General features: G+C 41.7%; 1 protein-coding gene across 1 annotated transcript; it reads right to left on the reverse strand.

The window, feature by feature from the left end:
* Nucleotides 1-779: 779 nt before the first annotated feature.
* lmnb2 (lamin B2) lies at nucleotides 780-9,664 on the reverse strand. The gene is made up of 13 exons (XM_004067640.4): nucleotides 8,501-9,664; nucleotides 6,926-7,062; nucleotides 6,697-6,853; nucleotides 6,384-6,509; nucleotides 5,784-5,882; nucleotides 4,046-4,117; nucleotides 3,700-3,825; nucleotides 3,405-3,625; nucleotides 3,043-3,274; nucleotides 2,810-2,917; nucleotides 2,618-2,737; nucleotides 2,459-2,545; nucleotides 780-2,368 (listed from the first exon to the last, which is right to left on the reverse strand). The coding sequence occupies exons 1-13, from the start codon at nucleotides 8,717-8,719 to the stop codon at nucleotides 2,333-2,335; spliced, it is 1,740 nt and encodes a 579-aa protein (XP_004067688.1). The 5' UTR covers nucleotides 8,720-9,664; the 3' UTR covers nucleotides 780-2,332.
* Nucleotides 9,665-23,017: the final 13,353 nt, after the last annotated feature.

A 23,017-nucleotide genomic window follows, 5' to 3' on the forward strand; every position in this document is an offset into this window, starting at 1 on the left:
AGGGTTTGGTTCCATGTCAGAGCAGTTGCCACCAAGTGTGGCAGACACACGCAGAGCAGACAAAGCCCGATTGAGGCGACCTAGAGAACAGATGATGGACTTTCACCAGGCGCTGGCATGAAGACAGACTGTAGGACCGTTGACAACAGGTGCTGGAAATGAGAGCACCACGTACAAGAAGAATATAAAAGCTTACAGGCGTGTTTCCTTTAAGATTGAGCTCAACTCTCAGTAAACACCTTTGCAGGTAAATGTTTTTTTGAAAACTTATAAAGAACACTTCACCTCACTGCGAGAACCCTTTGACAGGATCTCGGACTTCCTGCCAAGAGAAAAACCTTCCTCCAGTTTCTTGATGTGTCCCTGCAGAAACAGTGATCTCCTATTTCAGGGGTTGAAGCCAAAACATGAGGTCAGATTCAGGAACACGGCCTGAAGTCTTGAGGTTCCATGTCTGCGCTCTAACATGCACGACAGTCCTGTTCCACAACAGGAAGAGCGATTTTCCCTTTGCTGATGGGAGGTCGGAACGCCGCTCCGGTTCATGACTGTTTGGTGTGGAATTCCTCTTACCTCTACAGTTCCAGTGTTCCTCTTTGGATGTTCTGTCGGCGTCGAGGCCTTAGGGAGCGCAGAGCGGAGTACATTAGAGCCAAAAATGTAATGTTGCACACATGAACTAGCTGGTGGTAAAAACTGTGCCACCTGAAGTCCTGGACCTTTCCAAGTCTCTCATGTCGGACCGGAGGTTCTAGCGTACGGACAGAACAAACGCCGTGTTTGTGTAAAGTCTTTATTTGTGTAGAAAAGTTGGCGGGCGAGTTTTCATGGAGGAATCCTCACAAGAAAAAAACGCCACCCTGTTAAAATTCAGCAATAATAATAATAATAAAAAGTTCCCAGAAGAACGGGTCACATGCTGCAGCTGAACCGGGCCGGCAGGTCCGGTTCGCTCAGGACCTCTGCAGCAGGTTGTTCTCTTTTCATCAACACTGGTTCTGATGGACCGCGTAGTGTGTCTTTTCAAACCCCCCTTCCCCCCACATACCCCTACAGTTAACACACAGGTTACAGGTAACTAAAATAACTAGTAATGAAAATACGAGAAAATGAGTTGCACCGAAATTCCCACCAGCTCCAGAACACTGTGGTTCTAATCAGAACCCCAGAGGACCTGAACACTTTGTCAGTACTTTTTTTTTTAAAGCTTTTAAAGCAGCCGGACCCGACAGTTCAGAAAATCAAGAGCGGCCTGGACCTACGGAATCAAGAGAGTCCAAAGCAGTCTTGTGAAATGTCTGTGTGGATCCAACCTGGCCCAGTCCGTCCCTGTGATCCTGGACACCTTTGATCAGTCTAATCCTTAAACTTCACACAGAGCCCGGACACGGTTCTGGATGTTGACCCAGAAATTCTGCCAGATAACACGGCCGACCCGATAGCAGATCACCAAAGGCACCATAAAACTCATGACCAGTCGTCTTGGCCAGGGCAGATCCAATTTGGTGGGTCCTGCAATGATCCTGCAGGAGATCTGGTCCTACAGGTCTTCAGACCGGGTCATCCAGACAATTTTAATGTTCACACCAAGAACCGCCGTGAAGAGACACATGGGGTCCTGCAAGGCCGCTGGAGAATTGCTGACAGAAGGACAGCCCGATGGTTCTGATCCATATGACTGGCCCATTCAGATGAATCAGAACCAAGCCCATCAAATGTGAGCTCTTTTCAGGGAGGAGGCTTCTAAGGCCCAGCTTCTGGGTCCAAAAGGAAGGGAAAGTCAGCAGCTTTAACTCTGTGACCTCCAGGTCCTAAAGGCCTTTCTGGTTTACATTTGGAGTCGTGTGAGAATCAGAGCAGAACCAGAACCTCACCTTTACACAATCAAGGGACCACAATAAAAAGGTTTAGGCTCAAGGTCTGCTCCTCGGAGTCTGAAAAGCCTCTACAGGCAGACTCACTCATGTTCAAACCGTGGCTGGTTCTGACCCGTATGAAGGAGCAAGCAGCTCTCTGAGCCAGACTCCCTGTGGACCGTGGTTCTGGTTCTCAGCAGGAGAAGAGAGGTCCAAAATGAAAGTGAGCCTGCCTGCAGAATCCCAAAGACCACCAGGGTGGTTCCGGACTGAACCGGGTTCAGACTGGAGGTCCACCAGGGTCCGTCAGGAGATGATGGGAATGATCGGCTGAACTCTAGTTTCTCTGCAGACCTACAGGAGGCGCTCTCTGCCACATGGACAGGTCCATGGTTCCTAAACTGACAAGAGCGTTTGCAACCACACAACTACGAGGAGCGGCCGGAGAGGCTCCTGGAGGAGGAGCTGCAGGAGCCTCACATGACGCAGCACTCTCTGGAGGAGACCCGGCCCTGCAGAACAGAGGAGAAAGACTCCATGATCCAGGTGTTTGGGGGGTGGGGGGGGGGAGACCTCATCAGCAGAGAAAAAAATATATTCACCCTCTGAGTCACAGTTGACTCGCTGTCCTCCTCCTCGCCATTCTCCATTTCCACCTGAGTCCTAGTAGCACACCTCCTGGCCACCTCCTGCAGGAATATTGACATCAGAAAGCTGCTCTTCACCCCAGAGAACCCCCCCTCACACATCCCTACCCGTACCTCGCCACTGGAATCGATCAGAGAAGTGACGATGGTGCTTCCCGTCCCCCAGGAGGCCTGGCTCTTCCACAGCAGCTCGGAGGGCGGGTTGTGGGGCTTGCCCGCGTCAGCAGACCACACCTGCAACGGGAGACGCGCAGGTGAGCGGAGGAGCTGAGCTTCGCTGCTGCTCTTCTTCCTCCCTCAGCTCACCGTGACCGACTGCCCAGCCTTCAGCACGAACTTGGGGGAGAACTTGTAGACCACCTCCTCACCGTTGTCCACCTGTCTCCTCAGCCTCCAGCTGCCCAAAGGCTGGTCCTGCAGAGAGAAGGAGGCGCAAAACCAATCAGGACGCCTGGTTCTCCTACGAGAACTCTGGTCACTCCTCCCTCATGAAAGCTGAAGAGGCCTCCTGAGTGAGGAGGAGCTCCGGACCCACTGACCTGATCCGTTTCATTGGTGAGCTTCACAGAGGTTCCGTCCATGTCTGTAGGACAGATGCTGACAGATCCGGTGGACGTGGCCTCCTCTGACACCAGCAGCTGCTCCTCTGCTTGCCCCGCCTCCTCCTGGGCCTCCACCTCCGACCACTTTCTCTTGGTGGAGCGGGAGGAGGAAGATCCCGTCACTCTGGAGACCGTCACGCGGGCCGAGGGACTGGGGGAGAGTTTGAGCCTGGAACGAGGAAAAGGACATCAGCAGGAGGCGGAGAGCTGGTGCCAGCTACCTCCCCAACACAGATCCCTCCAGGTTTTGATATATTTGGATTTTTTCTCTGAGCCCAACAGAACCGGGTGTGCCGTACCGGTGCTCCTCTCCCTCCAGCAGCTTCCTGTAGGCGTTGATCTCCACGTCCAGAGCCAGCTTCACGTCCAGCAGCTCCTGGTACTCGCTCAGCTGAGCGTCCATGCCCTCCCTCAGCTCGCTCATCTCCTGCTCCTTCCTCTCCATGGCCCGGCGGTGCCGGTCCCGCTCGGCCGACAGGATCTCCTCCAGCTCCCTGATCCGATCCTCTGAGGTTCCCACCTGGAGACGCACAGGCCCCGTCAGAACCACCAGAACTCCCATCCTGTGGGGATTCTGAGCCCACGGGTCAGTACCTGCTTCTGCAGGCTGCTCAGCTGGTAGCTCAAGCTCTCGATCCTGGAGCGCGACTCCTGAAGCTCCTCCCTTGCAGCATCCATGGCTGCATTGCTCATCTCAGAGGAAACGTGAGCATTTTCCAGCTAACCGAGTCAGAACAGACGGGTCAGAACCAGTCAAAATCAAAAAGTGACTTTAATAATAGTTTCCAGAAAAAGTAACTATTGCTTTCACTGTAAAAAAAAAACAAGAGTTGCTGTTCCAAATCGGGATTTTTGTGATCGGTTTTCAGTAGAAACGAGTTAAGACAGGTGGTCCGGTATCAGGATTACAAACATCGGTGGGATCCGGATGTGTTCTCACCTTGGCCTGGAAGGTCTTCTCCAGCTCCTCCTTGTAGAAGGAGACCTGCTCGTCGTGTTGCTTCCTCAGGTCCTTCAGGATGACAGAATCCGGCTCAGAACATGTCGGCCATGGACACCCGGACCAGAACCTTTCAAAGGTCCAGGTCAAAACAAACGGCTGCAGACCGGTTTATTGTCAGACGATGTTTTCACCGATCGGCCTGTTGGAGGCCGAAGCTGCATGACGTTTTTTTTAAGCTTCTAACTTTTGGGGAATTTTCTTTCACGGTCAATTTGTCCTACATGACCTCTAGTTAAAAACGGTCTCAGCAGATATTTCACAGAGGTTAAAGAAGAAATATAACAAACTTTTTGATCTGCAAAAGTTGTTCATGGTTTGTAAAAATTCATAAAATTCATTTTAAACAAAATGCCATTTTATCACCGAGACATCTTGATTCAGGCTAAGATTTCTCATCAGGGCAAAAATATTCATCAATCAAAGCAGCAACATTTTCTTAAATCTCCTCTATAAAAGATCTGCAGCCACTAAACTGTCGTCACATGTTAGATTTTCTGCAGGAGCCGGTAAAATGTGATTAGAGACTTTAAACTGCTACGGCTAAAGTTCAAAAACTGGACATTATCCTTTTTAAAGGGCGGCAGAAATAAAATGATAAAACTAAAAAACGACCTAAACAACTAATAATAATAAAGGTGAATCCACTGTATTTGAAACTTTATCAGCGGCGGATTGGTAATATTATTTGCCAAATGTTATGCAGAGTGAATTTAATGCATTCGTATAACTACAACTCCTGGTTTTGGTTTGTTCAATGCAGATTTCTTTTCCTCTTCCTCCACTATTCTGCCCTGAGAAACAAAGACATTTGTTTTTTGTTTTCTTTGCTAGCTGAAGCTATAGCCACATCTGCCTAAACGCTAGCTTATCGGTAAATCTGGCGCTGCAGTGGCATTTGCAATCGGGCGATGGCAGTCGATGGCAGTCGCCTGTTAGCGATTTGTAACTTTGTTTCTGATGTGACTAGTACGTCATTTTATTTTGGGCGCCACACACATTTTCTTGTGCACCGACAATGTACGAGCAGTGCACAAAGCCGCAGGTAACATTGCCCCAGACTGCCGGGTGGTGGGCGGCCGCAATCCGGAGACACTGACACATCGTCCAATCAGAGATGCTGCTGGCCGGCGATCCGGCTGCTCCGGCCTAACTGTCGCCCGATTTTGTGATGACGTCATCCCCGCCCTCTGCATTCATGACCACGCCAACGATTTTGAGGAAAAAATCAGGGCGGCAGCAGCTAGTCTAGATTCTGCCGCTGTTTCCCCATTGCGCCCGCAGTGGTATACATGACCAAATCTTTAGGAATTAACATTTAGCAGGCGGGGCAGTTCCCTTTAGACGGCAGCAAACGTAATGAAGTCACATGACCTTAACCGAGACGAACGTCTTGACATGCATCACAGTCACAGACAGACGTAGAAGAGAGAACCCAGAAGGGTTCTCATAAAGATACTTACTTCAGAATCACATCCTATATAAAACAGAAACAATGAAAGTTATGTTTTTTTTTCTTTTTCCTTTGTGGACCAGAACCAAATGACCCACAGCCTGGTACCAGTCAGCATTCCGGGAGTTTGGGAACCACTAAAATTGAGTTTTTTTTTTTTTTTTTATTGAGTCTCATTCAAACACGGATGCTGCTGCAGGTGCCACAGACGCTCCGCCCCCTCACCTGTAAAGCCTGGGTCAGTTTAAACTCGTACTCCTGTCGGGCTCCAGAGTCCACCTCTACGATCCGCTGCTCCTGGTGACGGCGAGACTCCCGCATCTCCTGCAGAGGAAGAGAAGCTGCTGACAGCCGACCGCACGCCAACGCTCCGTGACGCCAACGTTTGTGCCACTAAAACCAGAACTGAAGTCACCGTTTTTGATTCATAAGCTCCTCGCCTACAATCAAAACCTACAGTTTCACGTCCTTCTTTAACAAATAAGATCACTTATATGGACGGAATCCAGGCCAATCAGGATGAACCTTCTTGTCTGTGATTGGCTGGTTGTGACCCACATTTGTATTGCTGATTTCAGGGGTGAAAACGCAAAGATATAGAGAAGTCGTCTGAAAATTCTTCTGCAAAATAACAATATTAACCTCAAAAATGTCATTTTTACACACAAAAAGAGAGATTTTAAAGGCAAAACCGGGAATTCACACCCATTTTTCTTAATTAAAACTGCACTTTTCAGACATTTCGCTTTTCTAGTCATTTTAGTGGCTCAAATATTACTCTATGATGCTAGCTGGGCAGCTGCTGTGGGACGAGTGAAGACTTACCTCATCGAACATGTTCCTCCTGAAGTCCAGATCCTCACTCAGAGACTGACAGCGGTTCTCCAGGTCCACACGCATCAGAGTCTCCGCCTCCAGCTGGCGCTTAGCAACGGCATGGCCATCCTCCGCCTGCCCAGGTGACAAACCCCCCCCCCATCAGAAATAAACTGAAAATTCTAAAATCTACTACTGAAGAAGGGCACATTTTCCCAGAAACCTCCGGTCAGAAGGGAGAGGGGCAATTATAGGAAGGTAAAAGAGACGGCACAGCGAGCAGCAGCTCAGACTCGTAGACAGAAACCCATCCAGTGCCCACCTTGGCCAACAGGCTCTTGACCTCGCCGAGCTCTGAGGTCAGCGCGGCGCTCTGGCTCAGGGCGGTGCTTAGAGCAGCCTCGCTTTTGTGCAGCTGACCTTCCAGACTGTTGGCCCGGGACACGGCGGCAGCCAGGTCAGCCTCCTTCTTCTTGGCGCTGCAGGAGGAAGAAGACCCCTCGTTAACGTTGATATCTTTGGGCAACATTTGGTCTAAGGGAGGTCCTCACCTGCGCGTGGCCTCCTCCAGGTCCGCCTGAGCCTTCCCCAGGTCGATTTGGAGCCGAGCCCTCTCTTTGGCGGTTTCATCCAAAACCCGGCGTAAGTCAGCCAGCTCCGCCTCGTACAGCGCCTTCAGGCCCGTCACCTACAGCACAGAGAAGATGAAGCAGCTGAATCCACACAGGAGCACACACCACCCCGAGCTCTCTAAGCTCACATCCTCACCAAGAAAACTCAAGACCAGCAGACAGGGGCACTTCAACCAGGGCAAAAACAAGACCTCTGAGGCTGTAAAGCAGCTAGACCTCATCACATTTTGTGACAATTGCCCCTAACAAAAAGTTTCTGTTTCCAAACTGTCAATAAGAAAAACTGCTTCACGTGGATTAAGATGAAACCTAGTTCATGTAAATGAGGAACGTTCAAGATCCTTCTGGCACAGGAGTCTGCAACCTTCAACACTAAAGGAGTCAATTGCCCCAGCTTCTTCCAGACCAGAACCCAGCGAGAACCAAAGTCCCATCTCAACATTCATAAAATGTAACTTTATTTACGTCTTTGTGGCCATTTAAACAGCTTTTTATTTATTGCAGTAATTTTATCATTTTATGTTGTATTTTTATTACTTATATTGACAGCAGCACATTCAAGTTCCTTTCAAAATAAAATACATCCTGTTTCTAATAAGATCCACATTCAGTAGATTTGCTACTACACTAAGAATTTGGCCTCTGAACAGCTACAATGCATAAAAGAATATGCTTTTAAACTTATTTTAATAAGAAACCCCTGTGACAAAAGATCAAACCTTTTCCCATCATTTCACCTAAACATGTGTGCATTTTAGAGGAATGTTAAAGCTCCCAATGCCTCCTGATTTAGAAGTTTAATGTGTCAGCAGTGGTTGAACATGAAAACAATGTTATTTGTATTTAAAACAAATTTAAAAATGAATGATAAATTTACTTAACTAGCCTAGCCTATTATTTATCACTCATGAGCATTTTTTACCAATACCAGAGTCGCATTGAATGGAGGGAATCAGAGTCACATGCGGCTCTGACCCCTGTTCCAGGTCCAAGAACTAATCCAGATCCTGTTCTTTGAATTTTTTTTACAAACTTTTACAAGTTTTTAAGAATTATTATAATCTGATCCAAAAAGTTTCAAAAAGTTTGATTTTTACAATTTAAAAATTTTTTCCTTTCAAAATAAAGTAGAAACAAACAGAAAAGCACTTTTTTAAATTTAGGATTTATTAAAAACAAAGTATGATAATGGTTTGGTTGATCATTTCTGAACTATTGGAAAGCTTGACTATGTCCCGCAGAAGCGGCGCCACTTTGGTTATAAAAGGGGGGGAAAGCGTTCAAACAGCAGAGCTGGAAAAGTGGGTCACACCCAAAAACCAGACCTGGATTTTTCACACGGACTGAAGGTTGGACTTACTCAAACACGCGCGCGCGCGCGCGCGCGAACAGAACAGAAACAAAGACTGATCACACACCCCCCACTTACCCCAAAACACACAAAACTAGCGCTGGCGGGGGCGCGCGCACACACTGCACGTGCCCGGTACTCACCTCCCTCGTGGTCACCTCCTCCTTCTCAGACACCTTCACCATCAGCCGGTCATTCTCAAGCTCCAGCGCCCGCACCCGCTCGATGTAGACGGCCAGCCGGTCGTTGAGCTGCTGCAGGTCCTGCTTCTCCTGCAGCCGGGAGATACGGGTCGGCGAAAGCGGCGTGGAGGCCGCCGACCGACCCGTATCTCGGCTGGGAGTCATGCTAACCGCCGCCATAACCGAGCTGCGTCTGCTTCACCGAACCTGGACCCGTCTGCCGAACCAGCGGAGGGATCTCGACACGAGAGCGGCGGAATCAAGGGGACCCTAGCACGAAATGGACCGCAAGATGGACGACACCGCGCCAAAAGACGGCTTCCGTCCGCGCTGCAAAGGATGATGGGAAGGGGAGGGAAGGCGCGTTCCACGTCCTCCGGAAGTTCACCAGGCTGGACAAATGTCCAAGCGAGGATGCAGAGAAGAAAAATACTGGGGTGTTACCAAGATGGCGGAATAAGCGGTTACTTTTTTCGGGGCTCCGACGCTTTACCTGAAATAATAACTCTTTCTATATGACAAGTTCAACCAAAGCTAAAGAAAATACCAGCAAAGAACTCTCAAACCGATTCAGCTTGAAAGAGGTTTGTTTACCACTGTTTTCGTTATATTTTTCAAACTTCGACGTGAAGAAATGGCTAACACTAGCAAAGACCATGAGTACCATCTAGTGGCTTCAGGACAGACGTGCAGCGAGGGAGAAGTTGAATGGATGGAGGAACAGGAAGACATCTCACAAGATCAAACGAGAGTCAACAGACACCACACACCGGTAAAAAGCCCAAACCCTAAAAAGATTAAAAAGAATGCTCCACAAGAACGCAAGGAGGAAATATCCAACAGTGTCCTCTTTAACGCGATTCAAACCCTGACAACCAAGTTTGACACTCAAAGCGAATATCTGAAAGGATATGAGTTTCAACTGCAAGAGATCACAGATGCAGTTAAACAAGTTAAAGAATCTGTTGATACAAATACAGCTGCTGTTAAAAGTGTTGTGGAAGATGTGAACCGCCTCAAACTGCAGATGGTGTCTATGCAAAAAGAAAATGCTTCTCTCCGTGAAATGTGTCTGGAACATGCAAGATATAAAAGAAGATGGTCTTTGCGACTTATTGGCCTTTCTGAGAAAGAAGGGGAAATCACACGAGATGAAACTCTCAAGATCCTTTCCAAAGTGACGTCGGTCAACGTTGAGGAACTACGACACTCAGTGGACACAGTACATCGGCTGGGACAGAAAGGAAAAAATAACCAACCAAGACAGATTATCATCCAGTTTGGAATGTGAGTGGTTCGAGACCAAGTCTGGAGAATGTCAAAAAATGCAAAAATCTGCAAAGATCTAAATGTTCGCTTCAAAGAAGACTTTTGCAAAGAAGACAGGGAGACTCGTCAGCGTCTTTGGCCGAGAGTGGAGGAGGCGAGGAAGAGAGGACTCAAGGCCTTTTTAAAGGACGGATACGCGGTCATCGATGGTCATCAGGTCACTGCTTGAAACCAATACTCCTTCATCTAGACTGAATGGACAAAGACATCTTCCTGAAGAAGAAGAGAGAAAATAAATCCAAAGCTGGTATGTTATAGTGTTAAATGTTATTACAGCTTTGAGAAAACCGATTAGAAAAATGTGAAATTGCATTATAGCCCTTTATGGAGTTAATTGCTTTCTAGCTATTCTTTATGGTTCTTTCTTTGTTGTCTTTAAATGTTCATGGTTTTAAGAATGTAACAAAGCGCAAGGCAATTTTTCTTTACTGTAAGGCACAAGTTAACGTGAACTGTTTTTTCTTTCAAGAGACACACAGTAGTGAAGAAGATTTTGATTTTTGGAAATCTCAGTGGGGCAGTGGAAACATTTATTTATCTCATGGAAGTCCTCGTTCAGCAGGAGTGGCAATTTTCTTACATAATTTTGATGGTAAAATTGTTGATCATAAAAGTGACACAGAAGGTCATTGGCTAATGGTTAACATTGAGGTGGACGACACTAAATATATTCTTGTTAACATTTATGGTTTCAATAATAGGACAAAAAATCAGAAATTCCTCACAAACATAAATCACAAGATAATCAACTGGAAACAGATGTATGCAACTGACAAGATTATTGTTGCAGGTGATTTTAACGTAGTACCAGATGAAAACCAAGACAGATATCCAACTCAACACAACTCTCCTCATTTCAATAAAATTATTTCGGAATTTTCTAACTCTCTCGACCTTATCGACATTTGGCGTAGACAAAATCCAAATAAGCTTCAATACACCTGGAATAACTCTCAACACTCTCAACGCTCAAGGATAGATTACTGGTTAGTAACAAGTAATCTAACATCTTCAACCTTGAATTGTAATATCTCCCACTCTCCTCTCACTGACCACTGTGCTATCACTTTGGCTCTTTCCCCTGAAAAAAATCAACCAAAAAATGGAACATCCCACTGGAAATTCAATAATAGCCTTTTAAATAACAAAAACTTTTGTAAAAAAATCAAATCACTTATTCCTGAAATAAAAGAAATACAATACCTGTCTCCTATTAATAGATGGGAGTGGTTGAAATTTAATATTAGAAAAATTGCAATTGTAGAAGGAAAAATTTTGGCTAGGAAAAAAAGACAAGAACAGACTGAAATAATTTCAAAATTAAACACTTTGTGTAATTTAACTCAACTGAGTGAGGAAAATGTCATTGAAATTAACAAATTGCAATCTAAATTAGATGAACTCTATACCGAAAAAGCCAAAGGAGCATTTATTCGTTCAAAGGCAAAGTGGATGGAAGATGGAGAAAAAAATTCAACTTACTTTTTTAACTTGGAAAAAAGTAGACAAAGGAAAAAAACAATCACTAAGCTACAGATAGAAAACTCTCTAGTAGACGATCAAAACAATATTAAGGACTATATCACCAACTTCTATAAAAATCTTTACACTACTCAATATTCAAATCAAAACACACTTTTATTTGAAAGGTTAATCTATGATAAAGTCCCTAAAATAGACAAGACATTTAGAGATCTCATGGAATCTGAACTTACTATAGATGAGCTTGATAAAGCTGTTTCCCAGATGGCCAGTGGTAAATCACCTGGACCTGATGGAATTACAGCTGAGTTCTACAAACACTTTTGGACTGACATCAGAGAAATGTTGTTTGAGGCATTTAATGAATGCATCGACGAACAGATGTTGTCACCTACAATGAAAAGAGGCATTATTTCCCTTTTACCCAAACCGGGCAAAGATGTGTTATTAATTGATAATTGGAGACCAATCACACTTCTTTGTTGTGACTATAAAATACTAGCACATATCTATGCTAACAGATTGAAATCAGGAATATCTCAGATCATAGACGAATCACAATCAGCATTTATTAAGGGGAGACATATTCACCACCACACTCGCTTAATCTTAGATATAATAGATTACAATCAAATTATTCCTCAGGAAAGTCTTATCCTTTTTTTGGATTTTTTTAAGGCCTTCGACTCATTAGAACACGCCTTTTTGTTTAATGCCTTGAAAACCTTTGGCTTTGAATCAAAATTTTGTAACATAATTAAAATGTTCTACAAAGACATAAGTAGCAACATTGCACTCAACCGAGGTTTCTCAAACAGTTTTCCTGTTAATAGAGGTGTTCGCCAAGGATGTCCAATCAGCCCGCTGTTGTTCATAATTTCAGCGGAATTACTAGCCATCTTTCTTAAATATTCTCCAGATTTTGAGGGTATTAACATTTTCGACAGGGAATTTAAAATTAGTCAATTTGCTGATGACACAGCTTTATTTTTAAAGAATAAAAATATGGTACCTGTTGTTATCAATAAAATACTTTTGTTTTCAAGAGCATCTGGCCTTACCCTAAATCTCAAAAAATGTGAAATCTTACCTATACATACCTGCAATCAAAGTATTATTGAAAACATACCTGTAAAAAGTGAAGTGAAATATCTTGGTCTAATAATAACAAAAAATAGTAATGATAGAGAAAGTGTAAATATCACTCCCAGACTAAAAACAATACAGAAAACTTTAAATCAATGGTTGGGACGTGGCCTATCAATATTTGGCCGCATTCTATTATCCAAAGCGGAAGGTTTTTCAAGACTTGTGTATCCCTGTCACTCATTATATACATCCCCAAAAAACATCAAGTTGTCTAATTCTATTCTCTTTAAATTTATTTGGAAAAATAAGACTCACTATATACGAAAATCACAATTGGTCAGAGATTATAAAAATGGCGGCTTAAAAGCTTTAGATGTTGAATCACAGATTGTGGCTTTTAGAATGAAATGGTTAAAAGGCTGTATTTCCCAGCCTCATTCTATGTGGTATCATATCCCAAACAAACTCTTCGGTAAGGTCGGGGGACTGGAGTTTTTGCTGAAGTGTGATTATAATATTTCAAAAGTACCAATAAAACTATCAAACTTTTACAAACAAGCCTTAGAATTTGGGAAGATGCTTTTCAACCATAACTTCTCCCCTCACAACACTGTTTTATGGAACAACAGATTTATAACTGTAAACAAGAAATCCTTGTTTATGTCTGAATGGTATGATAATGGTGTGTATTTTGTCCATGACTTGATGCGTACTGATGGAAGGCTGTTATCATACTATGAATTTGTAACCAAATACAAGATTAAGGATTCTAGTAACTGTTATAACAAAGTCTGTAAAGCAATTCCCATACCTCTACTTAATCTCATTCAAAACATACTACAATACAATGAAGTCAAACCACAACTTTCGGAGCTGAAAATTAATAATATTCCCCTAAAAGATAAAAAATGCAACAATAAATTAATAACTCTAACCTTTAAACAATTAATTTTCTGCAACTTTAGTATAAACAATAGATGCGATTTAGAAACCACCCAAATGAACAAATCTTTTTCTTTATACACAAAGTACCCACTTCCTCCTAAAATGAAAGAAACGCATTTTAAAATAATATCTAAAATTTACCCTGTTGGAGATTTTTTACATAAAAGATTCAAATTTGAATCGGAACCATGCATATTCTGTTCATCTGAAACTGAAACATTAGAACATCTGTTTTACAGTTGCAACCAGGTTAAAATATTTTGGTCTGATATACACAATTGGTTGTCACTCAAAATTTTAAATATTCCCTTTTTTTCCTTATATGATGTTCTTTTCTATATGGAAAATCTGGATCCGGGAATTTCTGATGTCATTAATGTTGTTATTATTTTATGCAAACATTTCATTCATTTGTGTAAATGGAAAAACACATGCCCTCTATTTAGTATTTTTTTGAATTATTTTTCTGATTATTATAAGTGTCTTAAATGCATTCCTAACAAAAACAAGAAAACTACAGTCATTTATCAGAATATATCAAAAGTATTATTATTTTGAATTGTTTTGGCCTTGCCTTTGCCTATTATTTCATTTTTGTTTCTTTTTCTTTCTATATGTGCATTTATAACGTTTGTTCACCCTAATTTGGTTTGTATATGAGCATCTATAAAAAAAAAAAAAAAAAAAGGCACACACATTGTTAAAAATATTACTATTTTTCGTTTTTTTCAGTCTTATATGTGTGTTTGATATTAACAATTGTTTATTGAGCAAGTAAGTGACTGTGAATGTCTGTAAATTGAAAAATGCAATAAAGTTTGTTTAAAAAAAAAAAAAAAAAAAAAAAAAAAAAAAAAAAAAAAAAAAAAAAAAAAAAAAAGAGAAGAAAAATACTCAGGAATGTTACAAAGAATTTCTCTGGAATCCTTCCTTGTGACGTCATTCACACTGTTGTGGGTTGTACCAAAAGTCTGTTCAGGAATTCACAAAGCCGTAACGGTCGTACTCCAAGCCTAGATTCCAACATTTTTGAATGAAATCAATCACTACTGTTACATTATCAAAACAACTTCAAAACCAAAAGTTTGGATTGATGTTCCTCTATATATTCTTGTTCCATTTTCTTAGGATTCTTTGGATGTGGAAAATCAACAGTGTGCTAAACTTTAGGAAACTAAAATGTGAATGGATTTGACATTCATTCTTGTTTGTTTGGACACATATTTCATTTACACGTAATGATCTTGAAGAAATCCAAGGAATCTGGAAAACATCACTGATCATTAGCAGGTATTTCTCTCTGAGTCACACTGGTGGAAGACTTTCTGGATCCATTTTAGATCAGTGAAGCGGATCGTTCAAATTAAACCAATATCAACTGTGAATCGGATCAGCGACCACAAATTATGATATGAATCCAATTGTTGTTAAAATGAATCATTACTATAGATTTCTCTCAAAAAAAGGAGTGCTTCTAAAATCCCTGGTTACATTAGCCCACAGATGTAGACATTTCTTTACAAACTAAATCACATGAAAAAGGTTTAAAAGGATAGAGAAGTTTTTCCTTAAAAAGAAATGTTTAGCTTAGTAACACTAAAAAAAATATATATTTTTTTAATAAAAGCTAAAATAAATCAATTTTACAAATTCTTTAGATGGCAAAAAAATATGTCAGGTCAAATTTAAATGTCTTATTTTACAGGCCTTGTCATGCATTAATAAGGAATTTCAATTGTTTTCATATAATGTAGCTGGCCTGATGTCAATTTAGTTTCTCAAGTACTTCTTGTTTTCCAACAGTCCAGACAATCGATGTCCGTTTCCTCTCCTTTATATTTCATCTCTGTCTGCCTCTCCACTTTCAGGCCGGTGTACAAGCCTTCCTCCACCCTGTTCTCCACCAAATTCTACACATTGGAAAGCATCACAAGTTTGTGTGTGTGCACATTTCTATTGTAGAAGACCAAACTCAGGTCAGTGAGGTCACTGATGGGGTGGGGGTTCTGCCCCATAATCCAGAAAGTAGCTTAAAGGTTGACACACACACACAGAAATTTTCTTGTGAGGCCCAGTTTTTTTCATTGCAAAGTCCTTTAAAGATTTACAAGTGATATCAGAACGAATAAGTCTTTTAAGATTCATAAGATTGTAACACCTGTGTTACATAATGTCTCTCTTTATTGTCTGAAACACGGTTACAACAGAGAACACAATTTACGCTAATAATCTAAACCATTTAACGATTTAAAAAAAAAAGTTTTTTTGTTGGTATTGAAATTAACCTTTTTTATTTTAGGCATAAAAAGAGGAAGTGAATGCTGGATCCTTCCTAAAAAAAAAAAGAGTCGTTCAGCACAGTCAGTTCAGTATTTATTTCTCTGACGAGAAGAGAGAAGTATTTTAAGGACAAATGATGGTAGACCTCACAAAAAGATGGAAATGTCAGGTGTTTGAAGAGATTTTTCTAGAAAGAGAGAGGGGCAAAGGGAGACATAATAGTGGAGGGAAGAGCACAAGACTTAATCACATCTAGTGGAGACGTAGTCTCCAAGGGATAAAAGACCACAAAGTGGTGGTTGGAGAGAGTAGATGGTGTTGTGAGGATGACTCTGGTGGTGAGGAAGATAAAGACTATATTTATTTCCTTTACAAATCCCAGTTGTAAGAAACAGTATCAACTGAAAGTCAAATAATAAAAAAAAGTTGAACTTTTTTAATGACAACACGCATGTGTCACTGATGCAGTGATGTGTTGTAGAGTCTTGTTCGGAGGAATGAATGAAGATAGCGCTAGGTGTATTAGTCTTGTGCTGAAGGAGCTACCAGCGTGGTACAGAGGATGGGTGAGGGGTATCCACGATCGATGTCAGTTTCAACAACATCTATGCAGCCCAGGACAGAACCAGCCTGGTTAAGGAAGGAGTAAAGATCAGTTAAGATGAAATGAATGATAGGCAGTGGGTCCTGACAACATACTAGGTAGTGAGTTTCACATTACAGTCATAGTTTTCATGGTTTTTGATGTGACTCTCGGTCTTCCAGTGGTTTAGCCGGTTTGTCGGGTGCAGCTGCCACATTAAACCACAGTAATCTGCAGCCTGAAAAACATGACTGTTACTGGAGGAAAAGCCGATCGCTCTGCCTATTACAGGGCTTACAGACCCACTCCAATAAAAATGTTTTTAACGTGTTCTTTTGAAGCTACGACGGACAGCTCCCTGCTCCACTCCATTCTGATGCATCCACTAGCAGACAAATAGATCTACAATAGTCTTTGTTTTCCTTGTCTGAGCTGGAATCTGGATCTAAACTGTGCGGCTGGACAGCTCTGGTGTTGGTCACCGTTTTTGTTACCATTGACACTCACCTGCTTTTTTCTTTTCCAGGGTGTTTTGACAGATGTTTGTCCAAGAACTAAAACACCTGTTCACACTATTGGAAGATACCATATGATTTGGGCCCACAGGGGTGTTTATGTGAGCATATTCCTGTTGCTGTTGTATTTCAAAAAAGTTTATTGATATAAAAAAATATTTTTTGTTAATTTATGACCAAAAAAAAAAACTGTCCCTCTCACCCTCCGCGGGTGGTTTTTCCTCCAAGCTCGGCTCCTCTACCAGAGGCCTGGGAGCTTGAGGGTCCTGCAGTATCTTAGCTGTTCCTAGCACTGCGCTTTTCTGGACTGAGAGGTCTGAGGTCTTTCCAGGTATCTGTTGTAGCCACTCCTCCAGCTTGGGGGTTACTGCCCCGAGTGTTCCAATTACCACAGGCACCACTATCACCTTCACTTTCCAGGCTTTCTCCAGTTCTTCTCTGAGTCCCTGGTATTTCTCCAGTTTCTCATGTTCCTTCTTCCTGATGTTCCCATCGCTTGGCACTGCCACATCCACTGCAACGGCTTTCCTCTGTTCTTTATCCACCACTATAATGTCTGGTTGGTTCTCCATTACCATCCTATCAGTCTGGATCTGGAAGTCCCACAGGATCGTTGCCTGTCATTCTCTACCACCTTTGGAGGTGTTTCCCATTTTGACCTTGGGGTTTCCAGTCCATATTCTGCACACATGTTCCTGTATATTGTTCCAGCCCCTTGGTTGTGGCGCTCCATGTATGCCTTATTGGATTAGTGGGGTGGTACAGGAAGTTCCTCCACCTGTTTTTCAGGGAGAACTGTTGCTCTAACTAAAAGGAATCAACTTCAAAATAACGTTTACTGGACAGATAAAGTGTGATTTCATAGAAGAAGTCTGCACCAGCAAGTTCTACAGTACACACCAGCAGCTAACAACCTCAGTTCTACTGCAGGAACAGCTACAGGAGGCAAAGACTGAGGTCACAGTGGAGGGCGAAAACCTGTGGATGAATTCTGCACATCACCTGAGTCTCCAGATCACTGGAGGAGGACGAGGAGAATGTTCTTCCTCCACAGATGAGAGGATGGTCAGAAATTTTCCTACATGTGCAAAACATATTGGGAAAAAACTTCAAAATGTCTTCACTCATTCACAGCTGCTCCTCACTGCAGGTCTTCAGGAACAGTGTCCCTCCTTCAGCACAGCAGCAGGCCTGAGCTCATTGTAAAAAAGCCTTTAACAGACCTTTATTCACTGAAAGACATTGCTGTCCTCGTTTTTAATTCTGTCATAACAGCAATAACCTCTGACAAAAACGAACGCATCTGAGTGCACGTGTTCAGGAAATATTTTGTGTTTTGTTCCTTCTAAGGTTCCTGATTCTGATGTGGAAAAAACTATTTTTTCATTGTTCTACAGTGGAGTGAACATTTACAAAAGACCTAACATTTTCTAAATATTTTTCTTTACAAATAAATATGGATGTTAGCATTCACTTTTGCAAGCTTACATGTAGATTCTGGAGCCTTTGTGCTCAGAAGCTGTCAAAGATCAGGCTCTGATTACAGTGTTTATTCTCAGACAGTGGCTGTAAACCTTTGAGACAGATTGTAAAAAAGATATCTACTCAGAAATGTGGTGTGTGATTAAACTTGAGAGTGAAGACGCAGTAAAAAAGGACTGTAAACCCAGATGAGCAGGAGCGGCTCCTCAGAGCTGGAGAACAAAGGTCAACCTTAGATAGTAAACTCACCTGAGCAGGAAGTTAATACCTCACTCAAAAAACTCCTTTCTACTTGATATGATCTGGATCATCTCCAGTGATGGAGGGGGTCGGGGTGATGTGCCTGTTCTTCCTGCCCCCTACAGGAAGGACAGACGCAATGACAGCTGAGGGTGGAATTATTGGGCTCACCGGAGTTGAAAATGACCCCATTAGTGCAACTATGTGATGGTGGAAGCGTGGCAGCAGGGACCTCTTTCCAGCTGCTATCAGACTGTTTCACCCCAACTTAGCAGGTGGAGCCTTGCAGCTGCTCTGGTTGACTGATGGAGGGGTGGGGGTAGAATTCTGGCACACTGCATTTTCACTCCTTCTCCGATGAAAAAAACTCAGAAATGTGTTCAGACAAAACCTGCAGGGAAGATAGATCATTTAGATAAAAATCGTTTTTAAAACCACGAATGTATGGCAGGCGAAAAGGTTCAAACAACACCAGGGAAACCACCACTGAGGGATTTGAACTGACATCAAGGGTCTGCAAGTTTTGACACTTAAAGAGCAGTTCAGGTCAATTTCTGTTTGTTTTATTTTTGCATAAATAAAACAAAAAATAAAATTTATTTCAAAATATGAAACAGTTTAAAACCTTTGAAAGGGGTTCATGTGTCTTCATGTCAAAATAGAAAAACAAACTGGGTCACTTTGGATCATCTCAAAGCAGCAAATGTAGCAGTATAGTTTAATGTCAGCAGTGAGTTTAAAAAAAGAAAAGCCACACCGTTTATTTTACCATTTGTGGTAAATCTCTGCCAGAGATTTGTAAATTTAATTAATTACAATAAGAGCTAATTAACCATAAAAAACATAAGGCCCCCTTAAAATCCTCTAAATTGTTAAAAAGAAAGATCTGCCTAAATTAATGCAGACCCTGACCTAGGATGTTTGACTAAACTTTATTAATTCAACCACATTAAACACTTGGTGCCCCAAATCTGTAGTTTGTGTGCCAACTTGGTTTGCAAAGAAATGCAACACAAAGTGTGACCAGCGTACAGACGATACTGTCACAACGCGTTGGTTTGATAATTTGATGACTACATATAAATATTTTTACCCCACCCTCCCCATTTTTTGAGTCAATATTGGTATCATTATTTAAAAAAAGAAATCATCAATTAAAGCTTCTTTCAGCACTAAGCCTCAGCTAAAATATCTGCTGTTTAATAATAATATGAAAACCTTGGATATTTCATGAAAAGGTGATCATCGTACTATTAGGAGATTTGTGGCAGATTCAGACACACACTGGTTGGTGTAGATAAAGGCAGAATCAGGAAGGTTTCTGCCAGACAAAAACATTGGATTAAGAGAGCAGCTGCTAAAATACCATGACAGAGCAGCAAGCACATATTTGAAGCTGTTGGGGTCTGCAAGGAATACCTCTGCATCATTGGCTGGTATTGGCCAAAAGAAGATAAACTGATGGTGTGGCCCCCATCCTCCCCTGACCTCAACCCTATTCAGAACCTTTGGAGCATTATGGCGTTCATAGAGCATCCTCAAGCAAAATATCTGTGAGGGTGGGGGGCAGTTCATATCCAAATAGCAGCTCTGGGAGGCTATTCTGAGATCCTGCAAAGAAATTCGAGCAGAAACTCTCCAAAAACTCACAAGTTCAATGGATGCTAGAGTTATGAAGCTGCTACAAAATAAGGGCTCCTATGTTAAAATGGAACTTAGAAACCTATAAAGATGTTTTTGATTGGAAATATGTAAATATGAGCTCCTAATGCAGCAAATTCAACAAATGACCATTTTCAGTTCTTTAGTCTATCAAATGTTTTGGAACTCTGTTGTTTAGCCCATTGTGCTATCTTAGGTGACCCCACCCTTACTTTGACATGTTCTCCCTACCATGACAAAGGTGGATAAAGGTGGAAAGATTTCATGTAATCCATGGACACCAGTGAAGATCACAAATCATTGAAGAAAAAAGGTTCAGAGCACTGACTAGTGGGTCTAGATGACCCAACTCCCAATGGTAAAGTGCCTAGGATAGCACAAGGGGTGAAGTAATGTGGAACAGTAACTTTGAAGGTTTTTATTTTAAAAAGAAAATACTGCTATCTTTAGGATGTTTGTTCAATAATATTTAACATATACTCTGATGGTTAGTGATTGGAAAAATATGTAATTTCCATTGAGGATTTAAATATCATAGAAAAATATAATTTTCACCATAAATTGGAACACGCTGTATAATATAACACGAAATTAATGAAAAAAAAGAGCAAATAAAAACGTAACTAAACTAAAAACAACATATTCGACAGAAGTCACCAAAAGAAAATGACAATAGACCACTCCTCCTGAGCTGGATTGCATTCCTCTAATTCTAAATAAAAGAACAGCTTGAAGATATTGTCTAAACACCTAGAGCCCACCAGTGTATGCAGATGTAAACCACCGTTTTTATATGCTAATTCAAATATTACCCTGTTGTTGCTTTGTATTTAGTGCGATGGAAAGACAATCTTTATGTGCGTTCTAGAAGGAGAAAATTTCGTATTTTTTTCATACCTGTCTACTCAAGATGAGCTACTTTTAAAAAATGTAAAAAAAAACAAACAGCATTATTGATAGTAATAATAATAATAATAATAATAATAATAAATTTTATTTGTTAGGCGCCTTTCAAGGAACCCAAGGTCGCCGTACATAAAAGTGAAAATAAAATAAAAGCAATGGAATGCACAATAAAATATACATATAGATAGGCCAGAAATAGGAAGTTATGGGGGCAAATAGGCAAGTTGGTAAAGATGAGTTTTCAGTTTTTTGGCAAATTGTGACAGAGACCCAATGTTTTTCTGAGGTCCGTAGGTATAGAGTCCCATGTGACAAGGCGAGCAGTGGGGACATCCAGATGAAGGAGGATCTGAGGGTACGGGTGGGTGTGGCAACATGAACAAGATCAGAAAGATATGATGGAGCAAGGTTGTGGATGGATTTAAAGGTCAGGAGAAGTATTTTGTATGTAATCCAGTGTGTGATAGGTAGCCAAAAGAGCTGCTGCAGAACAGGTGTGATGTGTTGGATGGAAGGTGTTTGAGAGATAATTCTGGCAGCTGAGTTCTGAACATACTGTAGTTTTCGTATGGTTTTTTGTGGTAGACCAAAAAGAAGGGAGTTGCAATAATCCAGGCGGGAAGTGACAAGACTGTGCACCAAGACGGCTGTGGAATGCAGACTGAGGGAAGGGCGAAGACGACGGATGCTGCGAAGGTGGAAATAGGCAGACCGGGTGATGCTATTGATGTGTGAAGTGAAGGAGAGGGTGCTATTGGCTATTTCGCCATCAATCCTTCGCCATCTATTTACGTTTGTTTTCCCTGGTGTTTTATAATGTTTTTTCAACGGAAACATGAAACCTATGTGCACACAGACTTCACGGTGTGCAACATGTTCCCCAGAAAAATTAGGCAAAGAGATTTGACAGTTTTCTGTAGAAATTTTCTATTAAAAGGTGAATCACTGACTCACTGGCTCAAAAGACATACCGAACAAATATGTAAAAGCTATAAACCAAATAAAATGTAATTTCATCTGAAGAAAACCAGACCCACTAAATAAATAAAAAGGACTTTGAACGTTTTGATCCGGTTCTTAACCCTTGTGCTATCCTAGGCACTTTAACATTGGGAGTTGGGTCATCTAGACCCACTAGACAGTGCTCTGAACCTTTTTTCTTCAATGATTTGTGATCTTCACTGGTGTCCATGGATTACATGAAATCCTCTCCACCTTTATCCACCTTTGTCATGGTAGGGAGAACATGTCAATGTAAGGATCGGGTCATCTGGACCCCACAGAATAGCATAAGGGTTAGAATAAACAACTTTAGAGATGTGCTTCAATGAAAATTGTGTATTTGGTGTCTTTAACATTTTGTTGTGACATTTTTCTCATGATGGAGGACATGTAGAAAAAAAAAATTAAGCATAAAATTGCTTTTTTAATTATTTATTTTATTTACAACCTAAGAGGAGGGCGCTCAGGACAAGTGGGGGACCCTGATGAACGTGGTAAACATGCACTCTAAGGCAAAGACCAGAACCAGCACCACAGTGGCCACAAATTTTCACAGTTTTATCAGCATTTTGTGCACACAAGTTACTATGTTGTATACACAACTTGGCATTTTGTGGGTACAAATTAGTAGTACGTAGCCCTGGATATGACAAAAAAGTATAAAGAAATAAAATGTTCCCTCAAGTTAGTATTTTTTGCGCACAAAGTGTTATATTGTGCGCACAAAATACTAACTTATGTACACAAAATGCAAACTTGCGCACAAAATGCCAATAAATCACTGAATTGTGGCCACAAAATAGTGATTTATGACATTTTTATTATAAGATAATATTTATCATTTAAATAATAATTTGTATTTTGTGTGCAATTTTTTCATGTCATGTTTAGAGGTTCGCAAGGATGTTTTGTAAACCTAAATAAAGCTATGCAGAAACCTTTTTCGCGCTGGTACAAGGAAGC

The sequence above is a fragment of the Oryzias latipes genome, chromosome 4, assembly GCF_002234675.1.
Source record: "Oryzias latipes chromosome 4, ASM223467v1".
NCBI lineage: Eukaryota > Metazoa > Chordata > Actinopteri > Beloniformes > Adrianichthyidae > Oryzias > Oryzias latipes.